This window comes from Eumetopias jubatus, unplaced genomic scaffold, assembly GCF_037043125.1.
Source record: "Eumetopias jubatus isolate StellerSeaLion01/CBP00866 unplaced genomic scaffold, mEumJub1_p1.0 scaffold_6, whole genome shotgun sequence".
NCBI classification, from domain to species: Eukaryota; Metazoa; Chordata; class Mammalia; order Carnivora; family Otariidae; genus Eumetopias; species Eumetopias jubatus.
In genome coordinates, this window is record NW_028274812.1 from 72,851,865 (window position 1) to 72,873,457 (window position 21,593).

Here is a 21,593-nt window from a genome sequence, read left to right on the forward strand (position 1 = left end):
GAGCGAGCGAGGGAGGGTGTAGAGCGAGCGTTCGAGCGAGGAGGGGAAAGACGGCCACTCGTGCCTGAGCGGCCGCGGACGCCACTAGGAGTAGTGGGGGAAAGGAGCAGGGAGGGGAAGAAGAAAGGCCGAGAAAGGAGCCTGACGGAGGCTGGTGGTGGTGGTAGGGGGAGAAGGAGGAGCTGGAGGAGGGCAGGGGTAGAGGGAGTGAGTGAGAGAAGCGGACGCGCGAGGGAGGGGAGGGAAGGGAAGGGGGGGGTCACGCGGGCGCGCGCGCGCGCACCGGGAGCGCGCTCGGAGGCGAGTGGAACTGGATCGGGTTTGCTGCCAGCGGCGTGAGCTTCGGCCGCCATTTTACAACAGCTCCACTCGCGCCGGACACAGGGAGCAGCGAGCACGCGTTTCCCGCAACCCGATCTCCTCGGACAGGATTCTTCCGCCGCAGCCCAACGGGGAGGTAACGACCGCCTGGACCCGGGTCTGGGAGGGGAGCACCGTGACATTGTGGAGTGAGCTGGGGGAAGGAAGAGTGGGGAGAAACCGGCTTTTCTGGAAAATGGATTCCAAGGGGGAGAGGAGCACGTTGACTGGGGCTGTTTGAGAGTAGGCCGCGGCCCGCGCCGCCACTTCCTCCTCTTCTCCATGTGCTGCCGCCGTTCGGGCTTTGTCTGCGGCGCTCCAGGGAGGAGGCGGCCCCATGGCCCGCGCGGACCACGAGCGGCGGCGGAGTTGGTGCTGTCGTGGCCGTCGTCGCGGCGCGGGAGTGGGCGGAGAGGAGCGGGTCCCGTCCCGCAGCCGCGCGGCGAGCTTGGGTGGTGCTCGCGGGCCGGCGGGCGTTAGGCAGTTCGCGGAACGCCCTCACTCCGCCGGGTTGCGGACCCCGGGCCGGGGGTGGGACAGCTGGCCCCGGCGCCGCAGTCACTGCACGGACGGGCGAGGGGTGGGGGCTTGCACCATGCGCCGCGGCTCACGTCTCGGCGGCGCGGGCGGGCGGCCGGGGGTCGCCGGCGCCCGGGGCGGAGAGAGCCATGTGTCACGGCGGAGACGGCGGCGCTTGGGGGGGGGGGCGGGGAGAGCTTGTGGCCTGGCGCCGCTGCGGCCTCGGTGTGGAGGGGCGAGGTTGTGCTGCTACTGCTTTCTGGGGGCTCCGATCTTGGCTTCAGGTTGACGTTGGGAGTAGGTGATGGTCGTCTTGGCCTGGGACTCGGTGGGTTTCCGTTGAAGGAAGTTGTAGGACATTTGAAGGCGCGGAGCACGTGTTTCTAATGGGCTCCTGGTGGCCGCAGCGGTGAGGCTGCCGCTATGGGTGCGGAGTCGGGGGCGGGCTTTGGGGTGCGGGGGTGAAGGGTGGAGAAATTGGGTGGTAGGAAGGTAGCTTGTGTGAGCGCTTTGTTCTTCGCTGGCTGTTGTTACTGATCTATAAGCGGCAGGCGGGAAAAGCGCGCACTTTGGGGGTTTACCTTTGAGAGAGAAAAGCCCAGCTTTGCTTTCTCCACACACCTCATTCTCTGTACGGGCACAGCTGTATGTGGCACGCTGGCTCGTCCTCGTGCTGATTGGGCTCCATTTGTAATATGGTTTTTTCTAGGGAGTGTTAGCAGGTGAGTCAGGGGTGGTGCTAGGGAAAAACATAGTGAATCTGTCCTCCTGTGCCCCGCGCTCCAAATCTGGCTTGTCAGGCGATAGTGACTGTAAGGCTTCTTTAAAGGGAGGCGCAGGTTGGCTGGTGTAGAAATTGGTAGAGAAAGTAAAGATTGGGGCTCTTATATTTCCTCTACCCTTTTTGAAGATCCTAGTTTAATTTTGCTTATTGCGTTTGAACAGATCTCTGGAAACATGGCTACAGAACATGTTAATGGAAATGGTACTGAAGAGCCCATGGATACTACTTCTGCAGTTATCCATTCAGAAAATTTTCAGACATTGCTTGATGCTGGTTTACCACAGAAAGTTGCTGAAAAACTAGATGAAATTTACGTTGCAGGTAAGAACTAACACTTGCAAAATTATATTATGAAATTTTTCTATTGGATTTCTGGCTTTGAGCTAAAATAGCAACTTTTTGTGGTTTCCAATAAGTGTGGGAACTAGAGTTTTGCTTCGTTGTGACAGTTGTGAACTAGAGGTTTAGGTGTATAGAGGGAGGGAGGAAGGAAAGATTAGGAGGTAAAGGCTGGCTGGCCAGATGGAAAAGTATATGATGGTAGCAACAGCTGCTAAATGTTGGGAACAGGCCATGTGACTTTTTGGGGGTATTTTTATAGTAGGATTCTTGTTAAATAACTTGGTAACTGTAGACTTGTAGTCTGTCTGTCTTGGTGTGGCTGTTGCTTTTTCTAGTGGTATTTGAAATTGAGTAGAGGTTCAGTTGTCATGCTTGGTACTTTGTTGGTTGATTTTAGGATTTGTAAGCCTATATATTTACTGTAGAAATACTTAGCCTTCAGAACTATGTGATTTAGACACAGAACATGATGTAAAAGAAGTTGATTCATTATTGCAAGTGTGGTTGAGGGGCCTTAGTTGAGATTGCAGTTCAGAATGACTAAAGTATGTGTGTTTCTCATTATGTATAGATAAGGGAAATGGAAGAATTCTTAGTTGGCAAGCATGTACCTGTATTGGCAAATCATGGTCTCTTAAAAAAAAAAGTTTCCAAAAATATTAAAGTTGACAACTAATTAAGTTTTCTCTTCTCCAGGGCTGGTTGCACATAGTGATTTAGATGAAAGAGCTATCGAAGCTTTAAAAGAATTCAATGAAGACGGCGCATTGGCAGTTCTTCAGCAGTTTAAAGACAGTGATCTCTCTCATGTTCAGGTAATGCTAATTTCAGTGTAAATAAAATAAATATGAGTAGTTTTGAAATTGTTTTATTTGATTAGATACAGATAAGACAGTAATTGTTAAATACAGTTGGAAAATTATTTTGTAGAACAAAAGTGCCTTTTTATGTGGAGTCATGAAGACTTACAGGCAGAGAGAAAAACAAGGGACCAAAGTAGCGGATTCTAGCAAAGGACCAGATGAGGCAAAAATTAAGGTATGTTTTTAAAAACTTTTTTAAAAAAATTCCCTTCAGTTTTAAAGTTCTTAACTCTTTTCTAGCTTTGCTGAATATTCCTTGGATGTGAAATGGGTTTTTTTAAGATGTTGAGAGTTAATAACAATGAGATAATTTGTTAATCTTTTCTATTATTTTTTGAAAAGTGTCCTGCCTTTAGTTATATGTTTTTAGAACAACTCATTTTTAAGTTTTTGTTGTTATTGAGCTATGGCTTAAATCAGTGCTATTGGTATTCTAAGAAAAACACTTTAAATACGTCTGCCATGTTTCTAAATGTTTTCTGAAAACCTGCAAGTCCAGATTAATGACAGTGGATCAAAAATGGGAGGGGATCAGGTCACTCCACTACTGGTGGGGAGTGTACCTTTAACAGTTGACTGTTTTTAGAATTCTCAAACCCCAAATTAAATGGATTAGAATTTTAAACGTTATCTTCTTTCCCTTCTATTACTGTTGATTTTAAGGCTAATTTGTTCGTTTGTAAAGGCAGCTTTTATCAATAAAATTGATTAGTGTAGAAATGTAAATGAAGAAACAGGCTGGGAGTGAAGTTTTTTTTTTATTAAGGTCATAGAACAGTGAATGGACTCAAATGCAGCTAGGTTTTGATCTTTGTTTTGGTTTTTAGTTCATAGAAAATAATGGTGATCATAGTAGTTTTAATCTGATACTCTTAATACAGCGTACTAGTTCTCTTGAACCAAGGGTTATGGTTTAAGAAAGTCAGTTATTAATGCTGCTAAGTGATGTTTTAATGGTACGGGAGGAGGGAAACTTGGGATAAGGAGTTAGCTGTTAATGTCATCCATAAATTTGAGGCTTTCACAGGTCTAGCTGTGAGGAATTGTGTTTGAATTATAAATCTAACTTTTTCCATAGAAATGGAGTATATTTGTCCCCAATGTAATTATGTCAATTCTAATTAAATATACAGTTAGGGATTACGATTATTAACGTTTTATTAAAAATGTAAAGTCTAGTTTATGTGATTTTTCCGTTCTATCTTTGGGAGAGAGTGGTTTAAAGCTTTAGCGTGACTTAAATTACAGCAAGAAGACGGTACTTTTTATAGGATTTTTTTTTTTAATAGGATGTTTGTTGGGGAATAAGTTTTCCTTTTAGGGACTGAGACAAAAGGTATTATTTGGGTCATAAAGATCAAAGTGAAAAAAAATTAAGGTGAAAGAAATAGGGATTACACATGGGGAAAAGGAAGATGAGCCATTTAATGGTTTCATTTATGTTTTAGTAGTGTAATAGGTTTCAGTTTATTTTTGTTACTCAGTGTTGCATCCTTAGTAAACATTTGGGTATAATAGAAAAAGACTGCTTAAGATAATGTAGCGGTTTGTGGGAGTTTAGGAATAGTTACTTTAGTATTTTTTCACAGATATTTAACATTCTTCATGTAAGAGATATATAAAATCTGTCTTGTCATTTTCATTTCCAGAGACTGAAGTGACCCCAAGTCACTTAACAGCATTTTGATAAGATTGTCATTGTGTTTGGTGTCAGCTTATTTTTATTTCAGAATATATCAGCTAATTATTAGATTTTATTCTTTAGAAAGGGGTTCTGTGCTTTGTGGTTGAGATGGTGGAGGAGAATAATTCTTGTTTTTTTCCTTAGGCTAGCAGTGGACCACTTCTAACACTTTTTGCCTATAGTAAGGGGTAAGAGAAACTAACACTCTGATTAGTAAATAGGAATTGTGTAAATTTTAACAGTTTGCTTTTAGGGAGATAAAATGTAGAAGTTATTTCACATTGTTGCAGTAAGATAAGTTTTCAAAGTCATTTTGGACTTTTGAATGAACCATGTTGTCTGTGAAGCATGGTGCTTGAATGTCAGATGTGTTCAGGTTGTTTTTCCTGTAACTCCTAAGTTTCTGGACTTAGTTTGGGGAGTATAATTTAAGGTTGGTGAAATGCCCAGAATGGCAGTGTGTACCTCAAGTGTGGGGTACAGGGAATTTATTGAGTGAAAAATCCAGACTTGGGGGAGAGGAAACTTCCCTAGTTCCTCCTTTGGGAGAGAATTAAACTCCTAAATTAGGGGCAGTAATTTTTTTAGGAGATAACTAGCAGAGTAGATACAGACCCTGTCTTGAAAGTTGTTGATGGATCAACATTAGTTTTTTTGTTGTTCAGTAATCACTAAATAATTGGAGATCAGAAAATAATTTGAGCAGGATCCTGAAATTTTCACTAGAAATTAGAGCTATGGCAGGGTACGTTAAAGGAGAAATTCTAAAACAGATACCAGAAACCTGTTTGTAGGGATTGTTGCCAAGGTAAATGGGAAAGATTTGAACAAGATTGATTTTTAACTGTGAAATGCATGGGTGTGGTCTTGTGAATTAAATGTATTAATGACTTTTGAACTTTTCAAGGCACTCTTGGAAAGAACAGGCTACACACTTGATGTGACCACTGGACAGAGGAAGTATGGGGGACCGCCTCCAGATTCCGTTTATTCAGGTCAGCAGCCTTCTGTTGGCACTGAGGTAAAGAAACTAAAAACTTGTACCTTTTGTAGTAAATGCACAGGTATCTGGTTTCCTAAAGAAACTCTCCATGGTTTTTACTTCATGTTTAATTTACAGATATTTGTGGGGAAGATCCCAAGAGATCTGTTTGAGGATGAACTTGTTCCATTATTTGAGAAAGCTGGACCGATATGGGATCTTCGTCTAATGATGGATCCACTCACTGGTCTCAATAGAGGTTACGCGTTTGTCACTTTTTGTACAAAAGAAGCAGCTCAGGAGGCTGTTAAACTGGTAAGTTTTTTTCCTTCAGTCTCCACGTTCACTATCTTTAATTAAAGCCAGGTTTTTTCTTCTTGTGCATAAGAGTTAACCAAATGTTTTTTGAAGTGCTGATAAGGCGCTGTCTTAAAATCTCTGTGTACTCACTGTAGCAGTATTCTTTGCATGTATAGTTGATTGGACTGAGGATCTATGTTAGTGTGTCAGAAATCTGAGTTACTGGTTCTTTAAAACATCTGGCTTAGTAATGGTTTAATAGGAATGTTAAAAGATTTCAGAAAGTAACAATATAGGGTAGGGCTCCCTTATGTTCTGGCTGTATCTGGGCTATCCCTTTTTCTAAAATATATCACAAAGACATTGTGATGATAAATTTCTAGTTAATAAAGGGTTTCTTGGTGAGTTGCAGTATTTGATTTCAAAATACCAGATGTAAGGTGTGGGGACCTAGTAATTTTTAAAAAAATTTTTAATGATTCAAATTATAGTTTATATAATTCATCTTTAAACCAGTTTTATTAAGTTTTGTGACTCAGATGGTTTCTACATTTTATAATTAACATGTCAAGGTTAATTTCAACCCAAAAAATGTACCAAAAAGTACAACTGGGGAGGAACTTTTGTAAATGGTCCATTAAGGCAGTTATTTGTTAAATTTGCCCTGTCTGACTTACATATTTTATGGGTAATTCCAAGTAAACTTAATATCCCCGGGTTGATTTTTCCTGAATTTTATTATTCCTTTCCTCACATTCAGATGTTTCACATTTTAAGGCATACCATAAGGAGAAAAGCCAACTATGCTGTTTTTGCTTTTTATATTGCTTGAATCTCTCCATTGGTGTGTATAACTGAATATGGTAAAGACTACATTAGAAAAGTGGTACTTGAAAGATTGTAGTGTCTTTTTTAAAAAAAGAATTCAGGAGTTTAGATAGTTCTTTTTAAGTCATGGGTGATTTTTCCCTCCTTTAAAGAATGCTTCCTATTTCAGAGCAGGCATAGTTCTAGGTAACCATTCCTGATAACCTTTGGGTGGTCAAAATTTTAACTTTTAAGCAGTTGAGGTAAAATTAAGGACTTTTTTAGAGTTTTGGGAAGATACTTTTGAAATCATCTAGTTTAATTTATAAAAGAATACTAACATTTTTGCCAGGTAGTAATAAAGTAGTGGTAAGTTTTAATGCGGCATTGTAGAATGATTGAGAAGACAAATATCTTACTACAGCAAGCAAGTACAGAATTTACCATTGTTTTCAGGTCCATTTTATTTGATATTACATAAAGTTCTTACTCTCCTTAGTAAGTATGGTTATTTAGTGTGTAAGTGGTGATTTGTGTTCTTACTAATATTTTTAAAGGAATCATTAAACCAACATTTCTAGGACACTTAATTCTTGCTACCAAAATATGGTAATTATGGTGGGTCCTTAGGAGAATTTATTTCTAGACGATTTCTAGAATCCTTAAAAAATGCATCATTAGAGGAAGAGGATATATAATCCAATTGTAACATGATTTTGAGTGCCAGTAAAAACACATTATGAAATAATGTTTCAGTTTGGGCAGTTGCCTTGGCTTAACAAATAAGATTGTCCAAAATTGCATTGCTATAGGCTTAGAATATATAGTGTTATTGATATAGTTAAGTTTTTTAACTATAATGCAGAAAGTTCCGTAGGTAGCCATACAGCCATTTTGATTCATCTAGGAACTAATTGCCCTTTTTTTACTTTTTTTTTTCTGAGTTTGTGATTTGAGTTCTTATCTGGGAGCATGTTTATTTACTGCCTGAAGGAGGCTTTGCATTTTGGTGCCTTTTAAAAGATATTTTTAGTGGTGATGGTGTACATCCACTAGGATGAATTGAATGTATCATCGTTGCTTTAAAAGGATGCTTTACTGTGGTAGGATTTTGGTGATAACGGAATTGGGAGATTTGCCTTAATATAACTGAGAGGACTAGACTTTTGAGGAAATGAAGCATTCTACAGAAATAATAGAATTCAAGTTAATTAGGGTGTTTTTTGCTACTTTGTATTTATTGTGGAAATGAGTACCCTTGTCCTAAATGTGTTCCTTAAAGGAGCGTATTTTGAAAACTATTCCTATATGTGGCGTATCATGAGAGTCGGCTTGAATTATACTTTTGTCTAAAGTGAATTTTTATATAAGATAATGGAATGGTTGTTCTAGTTGTAGATGATCATATGTTGAAAAAAATGCCTGTTTGGCATTAGTTATAGATGAGACAGGATTGAGGGACCATTTCTTTTTGCTTTCCTGTACTTTGAGTGTCTTGAGAAGTACCTTAGGTCAAGATAGTATATGTATTGGGGTGCCTGGTTGGCTCAGTCAGCAGAGCATGTGACTCTTGATTTTGGGGTCATGAGTTCAAGCACCATGTTGGGCATAGAGCTTACTTAAAACGTAAAGATAATTTATGTATTTGACCTTATTTTTTGATATGATTCGGTAATGGCTTTCTCCCCTTGATTAAAAATAATTGTGGATTTTGGGGTACCTGGCTGGCTTAGTTGGTAGAGCATATGACTTGATCACAGGGTCATGAGTTCGAGCCCCGTGTTGGGGGTAGAGTTTATTAAAATATATATGTATATTGTGGATTTTAAATTTGTGTCTCAATTGTAAAATGGTTTGGTACTAACAGCTGAAAAAGAGGCACGGACTTAGAAGCAGCTGCGAACTTTTTAAATGAAATGGTTTTCAGCCAACATTTGCTTTGTATTTTGGGGAATAAAAATAAAAATATTTTTCCCTAAATGATGATAACCTAAAGGGGAAGCAAGATCTAAATTGGTGAAAAGTAAATAAATAGCTACCTCTTGAGTGCTTGTTAAGACCCAGGAGCTGTGCTAGGGTGCTGCATTATTACCTTTAAATACTACTGCAATCTATTCTTGAAAATAATTGGAATTTATTCTCCGGAAGAGTAAATAGCTTGGGTGACTTAACTGGAGGCCCTACAGCTTTAGTTTGATACCAGGTTTGTTTAGTTCAAGTTCTTCTCTTTGGCTAGACATAACAGTTTAAGCCAGCAATGCACATTATGTCATCAGGTAGCCTGATTTCTTTTAAATTATGTAAGTAGTTTTGGTAGTGTTAAAGGGAGCATAGGAAATAAGTCCTGTTTCTACTGCCAAAATTGTTTCGGCATCTATTTTCATTGTTACCACCTTAGCCTAAGGTACCATTCGAAGAATCCTAGCTACTCACTGCTTTCCATTGTCCCTTTAGTCTTACCATAGGTTGGATCATAACATTCCCATGTTGAAAACTCTTAATAATGGCTTCCAAAAAGGCCCTATCTTATCTGATCAGGTTTCTCCTTATCTCTTTCTTATTCTTCATTGCCCTTCCATCCATACTTTGCTTTTTTGTCCCCCCCCCCACATAAACTATGACCATTTCCATCTTCTGCTGTTCTGTTTTCTAACACTCCCCCAGTTACCATGGCTGCTTTGTCAATCAGGTCTTAGGAGGCTTTTCCTGACTTCGAGCAGCTTACCACTCAGTTGCCCCATGACAATATCCTGAACACAATAAAATAGAATGTTTAGATGTATTTAAAATTATTTCTTGGTTTTGTAAATTATTTGCTTATTTCTCCTTCAGGATACTAGCTCTTTTTTCCTGTATCCCTGACATTTAGAACAGTGCCACTATATATTTATCCAGTAGGTGCTGGATAAATAACCTACCTGACTGGCTCACTAGTGCCATCTAATCTATTATTTATGACTCAAAATTTATAACATTCTCATATTAGCTATGGGCTATTATGCTATTTAAAGATTGTCTAGCTTCCATTTGCAATTATTTATTCAGTGGTAGGGATTAGTGTAGATTAATGGGGGGGGCAGTGCTTTCCCCCTCATCCCCAGGGGATATTGGGAAGTATATGTAGTATTTGGTGTTGTCACAAGGACTGGGAAGAACAGTAGACAAGTGTGTATCTATTTGGTGTGCTCCTGGAATTGAAGCTCAGGGCCACCAGCACCCCATTGCCCATCACATTCCTAAATAATAGAAATATCCTGCTTGAAATGCTGATAGTGCCTATGTTATAAACAGTGGATTAATTGGTCTCTATTTGCATATTAAAAGTTACATTTTTAATAGGCATTGCTGGTTTTATTCACCAAAGTGATTGGTGTATGCTGGTGTAGCATCTGTAAAACCATTTTGATGAATGCAGGTGACAAGACAGGTCCACAAGATTTTTAGTAACATTTTAGCAAATAGTGTGCTTAACAGGAAAACTTATTGTGGACATACAAGGTAGTTTGATTCAGTTCTTGAATTTAGAGTTTATGGGACATGAGAGGCTGAATATAATGAAAGAGAAAGCAGATGCATTGTTCAGAGGGTAACAGTGATGAAGGGATAGATTGTATTGGGGTTGTTACAGAAGGCTTTGTGATAAAAAAAAGATCAAGCAGGATAGTTAAGGAAACAGGTGAATGTAGTTGAAGCAGTGTTTTGTTGAAAGAAATGGGAGATAAAACTAATATAAAGTCAATGCCAGAAGGTAATTGTCATGACTACTGGACTAAGTTGCATGATGCCATTCAAGTTTTGAGTGTTGGTGTGGGTAGTATAATGTAAATAACAGAGTAATGAAGGATGTTTGGATGAAGAGAACAAAGACCCAGGAGGGTGACAGCCATAGAAAGGAGAGAGGTTACAGATTTTGAAAGGAGAAATGTTAGGTAATGGTATGCTATAGGTTCCATTCTGATTTTTATCAATGATTTAAATCAGGGCATAGTTGGACTGCCCTCAAAATGTCTGGTGACTTGAGTTTGCAAGCAGTGATAAATGCCCTGGATGACCATATCAGGACCTGAAAAGATTGATAGCCTGAAACGATAGTTAACACCAGTAAGATGGAATTGACAAAGGTCAAGTCCTATATACAATTAATTTCACAAATAAGCTGTAGTGTGAGTCAGCAGTATGGTGTGGTTGTCAAATAGCTAAGGTAATCATGGACTATGTGTTACAGAAGCATGATACTAAGAGGTGGGAAATTAGTAATAGTCTCCAGTTTATTCTAGACTTCTCAATCTCAGTCTGTATCTACAGTATTGTGTTTTGGATGTCACTATTTGGTGACACTCTTAGGAGGCACATTAGTTGGCCAATACCAGAGGAGGAATGATTAGCAAGGCATAGAGAACAATTGAGTCGTGAGCATTGTGTGCAGGTATATGAAGTGCTGTCATTTGGGGGAGAAAACAGTTATTGTAGAATTTTTAGGGAAGTAGATTTTGGCTCAATGTAAAGATTTTTAGGGCAACTCGCTAACTTAGAAGAGCATTCAGCTCTTGATCTCAGGGTTGTGAGTTTGAACCCCACGTTGGATGTAGAGATTATTTAAATAAAAACTTAAAAGAGATTCTTTACTTAGGACATACTTAAAAATAAAATGGACAGGCTAGGGAGGTGTAGTGGCTTTGCTGCTATGGGAAGAGTTAGGACTGAATAACCACTTCTGTGTTAGATTCCAAATCTGAGATTGCTAATTTTGGGGGTTTGGCGACTGACTGGCTATGAGGGAAGGAAAAAGTGACTTGAGATTTTGAGCCTGGATGACAGGACTGTTCCAGATGGTACAACTCCTGTTTTGGTATTCTGAAAGACTGAAACTGCATTGATTAATGTTCAGAGTTCATCTTTATTTTGTCACCTCACTGTGGTACTGAATCTGAAAGCTAGATTTCTGAAATATCTTAACATCAGTGCTGAACTTCCTTGAGTTGGAAGGAGTCACTTTTTTTGTTGTTCATTTTGATACTCTGATAGTGTCCTGATGTACTAACTCCTGAGAGTTAGGATTTGTCAGTATTAACGTTAAAATCTCTGTTAAAGTTCAGAACAGTTTTGTAATGTCCTTCTACCACTGAACTCACCGGTACCCACCTGCTGGGATGTGAAGTTTATTTGTGAATTTATGGTGACTGGTCTTAAAATTATTAGAAAAGTTAATTCAAATACACATATAAAAATGCATATTTAATCTGTAGGTCAGGCACTGCTTTAGGAAATATTTCTGGGTAGTGGGTACTTTTTCTCTTTTTGAGCATTTTTTATTTATTTTTGAGAGCGAGAGAGTGAGCACGAGCGGGGGGGGGAGGGGGTAGGAGCAGAGGGAGAAGCAGACTCCCTTCTGAGCAGGGAGCCTGAAGTGGGACTCAATCCCAGGACCTGGGATCATGACCTGAGCTGAAGGCAGATGCTTAACTGCTGAGCTACCCAGGCGCCCTTCTTTTTTCTTTTTTGAGTAATATTTACACCAGATGTAGGGCTCAAGCCCTTGACCCTGAGATCAAGAGTCGAATGCCCTGCTTAAGGAGCCAGCCAGGCGCCCCTCGAGGTACCTCTTTTACTTTATTTGGACAGCATGCCCAGAGGCTCTCCTTTGCTCCTTTAATGATTTATTTTAATTGGAGAGCCAGTTTACTCTCTGTGGGTTAGCTCTAATTGTTTCTTTTTTTTCTTCTTACTTAAACATGGATGAAGAATTATAGTTGACTTTCTAAATCTTGCTAAAGTTTCATGTCATTTATATTAGAGACCGCAGCCATCCTAAATAACCTTCTACCTACCCTGAATTAACTGTATCAGGGCAAGTGAAGAAACTTCTTCTGTAAATAATGAAACAGTCATTACTCCTTTGAAGCAGCATTGTTAAATGTTGTGGAAGTGGTATAAACAAGAATTCTAATTTTTCTTACAAGTTTTTTTTTTTTTTTTAAACTTAGACATTTTCTTACAGTAAATAGGTCCTGCTCTTAGGGCTTATGGAGGAAAGTTAGGCCAAGTCCTGTCACTTCAGAATAACTCCTGCTTTTCCCTTTAAACACTTTTTCTTCTATTTTTCTGATGATACTGTTTTTGTCACTTCTGGAGGAAAGTTATGCCAAGTCCTGTCACTTCAGAATAACTCCTGCTTTTCCCTTTAAACACTTATTCTTCTATTTTTCTGTTGATACTGTTTTTGTCAAGTCCCAGAGTTAAAGATTAGATCAAATGGAAAGCCATTGATTTGTCACTAAAGTGGAATATTTGATGCTAGATTATAAAAATGTAGGGAACGTATGTGTTTTTAAAGCAATTTGTTGTGTTCTTAGATTAACTTACTCAAAATAGGGTATTGTAGTCTACTTGTACTTGTTCATAATCCCATACAGTGATGGATTCAACCACAGCTCTACTATTTTCAGGTAGCCCATATATTTCTACTTTTAAGATGTTTTTGGTCTTAATAGAATATAGATGCTATGAGAGAACAAGGTGTGTGGCAGGATTTTTGAACCCTCAGTACTATTGATATTTTAGATCAGGTAACTAACTCTTTGTTCTGCTGGGTTATCTTGTGAATTGTAGGATGTTTAATATCCTCTCTGGCCTCTGCATACCCATTAAATACCAGCAGCAAGCCCCCATCCCTAGTAGACAACCAAAAATGTCTTTAGACATTGTCAGATGTCCTCTGGGGGACATTGTTTAGAACTCTTGGTCTGTGTTAAACATAGAAGGATGTTTTGTTGACCTTTTTTATAGGATTTAGGTGTTGCAGAGTGTTGAGCTCAAATCTACAGGTATGCAGAGGAGTTTGGATGATGGAAGTTTCAGGGAAAGCATTTTATTCAGAGGCTCAGCAGTATAGAGCTGTTTGAGAATTTACGTAAGTAGCTAAGATTATAGTATTGTGGAGAGAAAAGAGTAGTAGTAGTAGGAATTTTAGGATGAATTTCTGTGATGTCCAAGTATTTGAACTTTATTTTGGTGATGGGGAGCCATTGAGAGATTGTTTTCAATAGGCAAAAACTGTCATCTCTTTTTTTTTTTTTTTTTTTAAAGGTCTCTGGCATAAGTGTAGAGTATATAAATAATCCTGGGATCATGATGACCAGGTACTTTGATAGCATGAATTGAATCAGTGGGGTAGAAAGTATAGAACTGTTCTGAACTTCATGTTAGATTTTGAGTATCTGGAGATGGAGAAAGGGACAGTTTTAGGAAAAATTGATTTTTTGACTTACTATATGCTTTCTTGTCTCCTACCTGATGCACCTTTTATGTAAGAAAGGGAGAAGAGGGGTTCCTGGCTAGCTCAGTCAGGTGGAGCGACTCTTGATCTCAGGGTTGTGAGTTTAAGCCCTGTATATGGTGTAAAGCTTAAAAAAAAAAAAAAAAAGAATGGGAGAGGAATGATTTCACCTTTGCCATAAGGCTGGTCTACAAATTGTATGGAAATATATGTTGATTGTTTTTAGATTGTGTAGCCCCACTTGTATATACACACAACATAGATTCTGAGGCCAGGTGTGGGGGATTAATCCATAATTGCTGTTGCTGCTGCCACCATTATTACTACTAACATGAAATTTTGAGGTGATTCTGTATAATGTAAATAATTCACGTTTCCTGATTAACTTGAATACTTTTGAACTTTGGCTTGTAAATAATACTGATCAGTGGATTTGTCACTTTGAAGATTGGGTTTTACCTTTAATATCTCACCCTTCTATGGGGTATAGTTGCTTGAAGACTTTACTTTTTACTGTAGTTTTATATTTGCTTCTGTACTTGTACCATAATTGATCCACTTGTTTCTCTCCAACTTCATTGTAGACTTGATGAAAATGAAATGGGGGAAAAAGTGGGGTTGGATTCAGGAAAAGAAGGTTCTCTCCTTTTAGAATTACATATTTAAAGGTGAAAACCCCTTATTGCAACCTTTTACAAGAGTGAAAAGGAGATGGGGAAAAATAGATTTAGGTGCTGGTTAACAGAATGGTGGAAAGCTTGCTGGTATTTGAATCCGTTTACCTTTGCAAGAGTGTAACTGGTCACTAGGATGAATTTAAATAGAAATTAATGTATTGTGGAATCAGTTTTGAATTTAAGCTGCCTGCCTATAGACCTGATTCCTAATATATCAAGTTCCTTAAGTTTCAAGGATTGGACAAATTTTTGCAGGAATTTAATTCATAAATTTTTTTTTAGTTTTGTCAGTATAATCTTACGTGTCTCATAATTTCCTCTTAGAGTGCCGTATGCTAACTATATTTTTAAAGGGTATTAAAAAAACCATAGCACTGAAGTAAGTTTGCCTAAAAATTTCCATATATTTTTGTAATAAACAAGATATTATAAGTATTTTTAAAACGTGGTACACTTTTTCCCCTTTCAGTATAATAATCATGAAATTCGTTCTGGAAAACACATTGGTGTCTGCATCTCGGTTGCCAACAATAGGCTTTTTGTGGGCTCTATTCCTAAGAGTAAAACCAAGGAACAGATCCTTGAAGAATTTAGCAAAGTAACAGGTAAGTTGGATTTATATGGAAGGAGGTGCAACTGCTAATACTGAAGGTAATTGCATACTTCTCTGTGATGAGAAGCATTGTCTTAAACACTGTATTTATTGACTTGTATTCTCTAACCATGTGCGATAGGTAACTCCCGTTTTTCAGATAAGGAAAATAGGTACAGAGGGCTTTGGGAAGTGTAAGGAAGGCACCTGGGATTTGAATAGTCTGCAGAATCTTTGCATAGCCTGTTTTGGAATCTTTGTGTATTTTTATGCATTTTTAGGTGATAGCTTGACATTCTTCTTGGGAGTGTTTGAGTAATGATTTGACTTTCTAAATTATTGGAACAATAAATATTGCTATAAGCAGAGATTATACATTGTCAATATGGTGCAATATCTTTGAACTGTAAAGCATTTTTATAATAGTTTCCAAGTTGGGCTGCTTTTATTAGAATAAATTTTGTCTGCCTAGAATATTTAGTAAATTACCAGACTATTAGTCTGCAGGAACATTTGAAATCTTAATACTAATATATTTCATTTGAAATAAAGCCATTGATAATGAGGCCGGAAAAGTGTCATCAAAAAGAATTTTAGGGGCATCTGGGTGGCTCAGTTGGTTAAGCGTCTGTCTTCTGCTCAGGTCATAATCACTAGGGGGTCTGCTTCTCCCTCTTCCTCTGACCCTCCCCCCCTGCTCTTGTGTGCTCACTTTCTCTCAAATAAATAAATGAAATCTTAAAATAATTTTAGTGTTTACTTGTATAATAAAAATGTTTAACCATGTCTGACCTATTCTGCCATTTTCCTAACAGTTATGTAAAAATTTTATGGCTTTGTCATTTAATTAATGGAAGAATAGTCCTTGGCTCTAATTAAAAAGAATATATTTTCTTTTCATGGGGATTGTGTTGTGTTGGGAACACTTGTGAAGTCTGGATTAGGTAAATTACCTGGACCAGTTCTTTTGAGAGTCGTCTTTAAAGATAAGAGAGAACTTTTTAGTTTTATATTCCAATATTACATTAGAAAAATCCTTTGATCAACTTTGTTCTTGCTTATTTTATCTAATTTCTCTGGAACGGTTGCTTATTTTCAGAGGGTCTCACAGACGTCATTTTATACCACCAACCAGACGACAAGAAAAAAAACAGAGGCTTTTGCTTCCTTGAATATGAAGATCACAAAACAGCTGCCCAGGCAAGGCGTAGGTTAATGAGTGGTAAAGTCAAGGTCTGGGGAAATGTTGGAACTGTTGAATGGGCTGATCCTATAGAAGATCCTGATCCTGAGGTTATGGCAAAGGTAATGGCAGTCAAGTTAATAATTTTTTTTGAGGGGGTTGGTGGAAGAAAGGGAAGGCTTTAGAGAGAGAAGTAAAGAACTTCTAAAAATGAATTGTATACTTTTTGAAAAACCGTATTTTTGGAAGTGAGAGAAGTGTTCTTTATTTAAAGCCACATATCAGAAATAATACCATGTACATAGGGAGTGAATATAGAAATTTATTTGTGGGCACTCAGTCATATAATTGTGTAGCTGTCATGCTCTCATGATGAGTAGTTAGCCTATATGCTGTGGAGATGGTTCACTATCATTTTTGTGTGGAGACTGAGAGCAATTTCTTTGCATATTTGGGAATGGCGCCATTAGCTTACATGGTTTTTGTGTTAAAAGTCCTCCTCCTAAAAATAGTTAACTGTACTGGCCTTAGCAGAGCTGCTGCAGTTACAAGGTTTAGCTATTATTAGGTATCCTGCTTCAGCAGTCAGTTGAGACATCCTATGAGAACAAACATCTCGAGTCAACACTTTACTCATTAGTGCAGTTTGTAGGTAAGTTATTCTATCCTTTGTCATTTAAGAATCCCCCTTAATGGTGATAGGGTAGCAAATACAACTTGTTCACTTAAATCAGAGTGTGAAATGCCAGAACTGTGAATATTACTAAAGGATAAGTAGTCTTGAGGACAGAAGATACTTAGTATTCTTTTTTCTCTGGCCTGTTAAGCTCTTTTGGATTATCACATTAAGAAAATCAGATGTTACTTCAAGTATTTTAGGGGAAATGATAATGTTTCTTAGCAAAAGGTCAGCTTTTGTAATTGTACTTTAAGGAGCTTTCTGGATTGAAATAATTTATTTTGTCAGTATTTTGAACATTCCTACTTTATCAACATTTCAAAAGCAGGTTCTAATTAGTTTTGACCACCTGTGTTAAGAGTTCAATGTTGAACAGCTATCTCAGAGGCATGGTATTTACATTGTTAGAAAATGACCACCTCAGTTTTGATTGCAAACGAATTACTAATTTAATAAAAACTAAGTATTTTTGTTTTGAGCAAAGGACAGAGTTCTCATGTACTCCTTGGCCACAGACATGCATAGCCTCCCCCCCCCCATCAGCATCTGTACCAGGGTGGTATTTTTGTTACAATCAGTGAACCTACATTGACACATTATTATAACTTAAAAGTCCATAGTTTACAGGATTTACTCTTACTGTGCATTCTGTGGGTTTGACAAATGTTCAAGTGTAATAGTTTTACTGCCCTAAGAATCTTTCCTGATCTGCATAATCACCCCCCATCCCCTCTAACCCTTGGGAACTATTGATTTTTTTTTATTGTCTCCATAACTTTGCCTTTTCCCAAATGTCATGTAGTTGGAGTTATACAATATATAGCTCTTTAAGATTATCTTCTTTTACTTGGTTAACACGCATTTAAAGTTCCTCCATATCTTTCCATGGCTTGATAGCTCATTTCTTTTTAGTACTGAGTAATAAGGCATTGTCTCGATATAGTATAATTTATTTATCCATTCACCTACTGAAGGATATTTTAGTTGCTTCCAAGTTTTGGCAATTATGAATAAATCTGTGAACAACCATATACAGATTTTTATGTGGACATGTTTTCAACTCATTTGGGTAAATAACAAAAAGTGCAGTTGTTGGATTGATTGGTAAAAGTATGTTTAACTTTGTAAGAAATTGCCAAACTGTTCTCCAGAGTGGCTATACCATTCAGCATTTCCACTAGCACTGTTTCTGCTCCATATCCTTACCTGCATTGGGTGGTGTTAGTGTGAGTTTTTGGCCATTCTAATAGGTGTGTGGTGGCATTTCATTGTTTTTATTTATTTATTTTTCTAAAAAAGATTTTATTTATTTATTTTGACAGAGAGATAGCAAGAAAGGGAACACAAGCAGGGGGAGTGGGAGAGGGAGAAGCAGGCTTCCCGCCGAGCAGGGAGCCCGATGCGGGGCTTGATGGGATCATGACCTGAGCCGAAGGCAGACGCTTATCGACTGAGCCACCCAGACGCCCCATTTGTTTATTTTTTAAAAAATATTTTTTAACTAATCTCTACACCCAACATGGGGCTTGCATTGACAACCCCAAGATCAAGTCACATATCCTACTGACTCAGCGAGTCAGGCACCCCTCATTGTTTTTATTTGTAATTCCCTAATGAAGTGATACTGAGCATCTCTTGATATGTTGTCGTCTGTCTACTTTGGTGAGGTGTCTGTTCAGGTTTTTCACCCATTAGATCCAGCAGTCACACTTCCTGGATATTTTCAAATGAGCTGAAAACTTGGTCTTTTATATTTCTGCTATTAATGGTTAGTGACTACAGTTAATTTTATAGGGTGGGGTGGTGGCATCCTGGAAATTGAACCCTTTTGAAATATACAGGGAGTTTCTGTTTTTTCTTAATTTTCAGGTAAAAGTGCTGTTTGTACGTAATCTTGCCAATACTGTAACAGAAGAGATTTTAGAAAAAGCATTTAGTCAGTTTGGGAAACTGGAACGAGTGAAGAAACTAAAAGATTATGCTTTCATTCATTTTGATGAGCGAGATGGTGCTGTCAAGGTAAATAAATGGGGGAATTATTGTAGGTATCTAAATTAAACCAAGGATTTTTAGTCATCCTACAATTGGACTATTCTAAAAAGTTGAAGGACACTCAGAGGTCATATAATCTCCAATTAACTTTTATTGGCTGTAGCAAATTGCATAACTCACTGAACTGAAGAGCTGGATCTTTAGATAAAATCTAACAACTGTATTTTTTTAATTTCATCCTTCCAACATCAGTGAAATGATTTTTGAACTTTGAAGCATAATTGTTGCTAAAGGTGTCTTTATATTGATCAATACCTCATTTTTTAAGGCTATGGAAGAAATGAATGGCAAAGATTTGGAGGGAGAAAATATTGAAATTGTTTTTGCTAAGCCACCAGATCAGAAAAGGAAAGAAAGAAAAGCTCAGAGGCAAGCAGCAAAGAATCAAATGTAAGTAAAAATTGTATACAATTTTTATACAATTTTCCAACCTGGTGGAAAACAGATGTTGTGCAAATCTGTTAAATGCATAACGTGCCTTTACCTTTTAAAGAAGACTCGAAAGCTTTGAGCCACTGAGAAATGCCAAGAATCTCAAGAAATGTTTATTGAGCTGTTGCTGTTGACCATACTTGGGAAAATAATTGTAATTCTAAATAACTAGAGTTTTGCATAATAAAATCTCTCTAGGGTATTTCCTACTATATTTTACAGAATGTGCTCCTGAATTACGTGTTTTAAATTTTAGCTGTCCAAAAGTGTTGATATATTTGGTTAAAGGGTGGAGAGTTTTTTTTCTCAGAGATAGAAAATACTCAATCTCCAAATATGATATTATGATAAACTCTGCTTCCTCTATATCCAGAAGAGGCTTCTCTACCAATACATAGTGCCTATTGCCACCTCAAAGATTTTATATATGGGATTTGAGAAATGAAATAGAATATAGTTAATAAAATAAGTAACATGGTATTGAAGAAAACTAAGTGTAATGCATCACAAATAATTGGATTTATTTTAGAACATCTGTAAAAGGATATCTGCTTATTAAGACAGTAAATGAAATTTTTAGCTGGGTAAGAATGAAGTTTGCAATTTAAAAAAATGAAGTTGGTAATTTCTAAGGAGGAAGAGGGATAATTGCTATTTGATGCAAGAACAAGAATCATTGAACTTAACTGTATTTCAGGGCCACTTTCTATCCATTGACCTATGTGGTATACAAAAGAAGGGTTAGGGGTGCTTCTGTTTATTTCTCTCATTTCATAATCGGGGAGCTAATCAAATTTCTGCAGTTGGCTGTGTAGTTAGGCAAGTTGTCTAGTTCTGAGCCTCAGTTTCTTCAGTTCTAAAGGGGATCAGACTTGGGGCGCCTGGGCTCTGTCGGTTGAGTGGCTGATTCTTGATTTCGGCTCAGCTCATGATCTCAGCAATGTGAGATGTAGCCACACTTTGGGCTCCATACTGGGCATGGAGCCGGCCTAGGATTCTCTCTCTCCCTCTCTCCCATCCCCCTCCTTGTGTGCACTCAATAAAAGGGGGGGTCAGACTAAATTATGTAAGATGTTTTGTAGTGTGATTATCCAAGTGATCTATACTTAAAGGACTAAAGAGACATACCTTATAGGCTTAGTGGTAGTATAAGGAAAAAGACTATAGAAAGCTAGGTTTTGAAGGGGGAGCTAATGCTCTATATCTCAAACCCCTTGAGTATATGTGCAGTGAAAATGACTTTTTTATCTCTTACAGAAGATAGTTAACTGATGATGGTTTATTCATGCAGTAGCATAAAGTAAGTGTCAGATTATATTAGAGAAGTAAATAGTTACAGTTATAACTTAATAGGTGGAGGGTGATAATAAAGTGGGGAATGTCACTGTATCTGTTAATATTTGAGGAGAACAGGCCAAAGGGATGACTGCATGTGATGCTTGCACTTTAATTTGCTGCAGTCATTCACTGATTTTTTTTTTTTTTAATTTAACAAACTACAGCACGCATTCCTACTTACTCCTCAGTGCGTCCCTGTGAGTTGAGTACTCTATTCCCCAGTTTGAGATGAGGAAACTGAGGCACAGAGGTCAACTTGCCCAAGGTCAGTCTCACAGCTAGTAAGTAGTGAAGTTGGATTTGAACCAAGGCAGTCTGGCCCCACTCTTACCCATTATACTGGGGTTTCTCAATCTCTACAATTAATTGACATTTTGTGCTGGTTGATTCTTGGTTATCGGGGACTGTCCTGTGCATTACAGGATGTTTAGCAAACATCCCTGGCTTCTACCCACTAGATTTCAGTAGAAATAGCCCCCTCCCCCGTTATGATAGCTAATAATGTCTCTAGACATTATTTAATGCCCCCTGAGGGGCAAAAATCCCCAGTTGAGAATCATTGTATGACTGCATGTTGTTGTCATTGTATAATTTAGTGACGGAAAAAAAGATGATTTATCAGTTATTGAGATAATTAGCGCAGCACAACAAAATGGTCTGAGAACTTAGTGAATGAGAGTAACATTTTTTAACAGGGAAAAGCTGGGCATTTATGAATTGAGA

The 21,593-nt window shown here is 38.2% G+C and overlaps 1 protein-coding gene across 4 annotated transcripts in view; it reads left to right on the top strand.

The window, feature by feature from the left end:
* The first annotated feature begins 263 nt into the window (after window positions 1-263).
* The window catches only part of SYNCRIP (synaptotagmin binding cytoplasmic RNA interacting protein), a 26,709-nt gene continuing 5,379 nt past the window's right edge, over window positions 264-21,593 (top strand). For 2 of the 4 annotated variants that reach the window (XM_028108039.2, XM_028108040.2), the window contains exons 1-10: window positions 375-457; window positions 1,825-1,984; window positions 2,702-2,820; window positions 2,936-3,043; window positions 5,460-5,573; window positions 5,673-5,849; window positions 15,064-15,199; window positions 16,286-16,491; window positions 18,918-19,067; window positions 19,369-19,490. In XM_028108039.2, coding sequence (XP_027963840.1) covers window positions 1,837-1,984; window positions 2,702-2,820; window positions 2,936-3,043; window positions 5,460-5,573; window positions 5,673-5,849; window positions 15,064-15,199; window positions 16,286-16,491; window positions 18,918-19,067; window positions 19,369-19,490 — 1,280 coding nt within the window. In that variant the 5' untranslated portion in view covers window positions 375-457; window positions 1,825-1,836. Of the gene's footprint in view, window positions 458-1,824; window positions 1,985-2,701; window positions 2,821-2,935; window positions 3,044-5,459; window positions 5,574-5,672; window positions 5,850-15,063; window positions 15,200-16,285; window positions 16,492-18,917; window positions 19,068-19,368; window positions 19,491-21,593 lie in introns of all 4 variants that reach the window. The other 2 variants (XM_028108038.2, XM_028108041.2) reach the window with 2 other exon arrangements.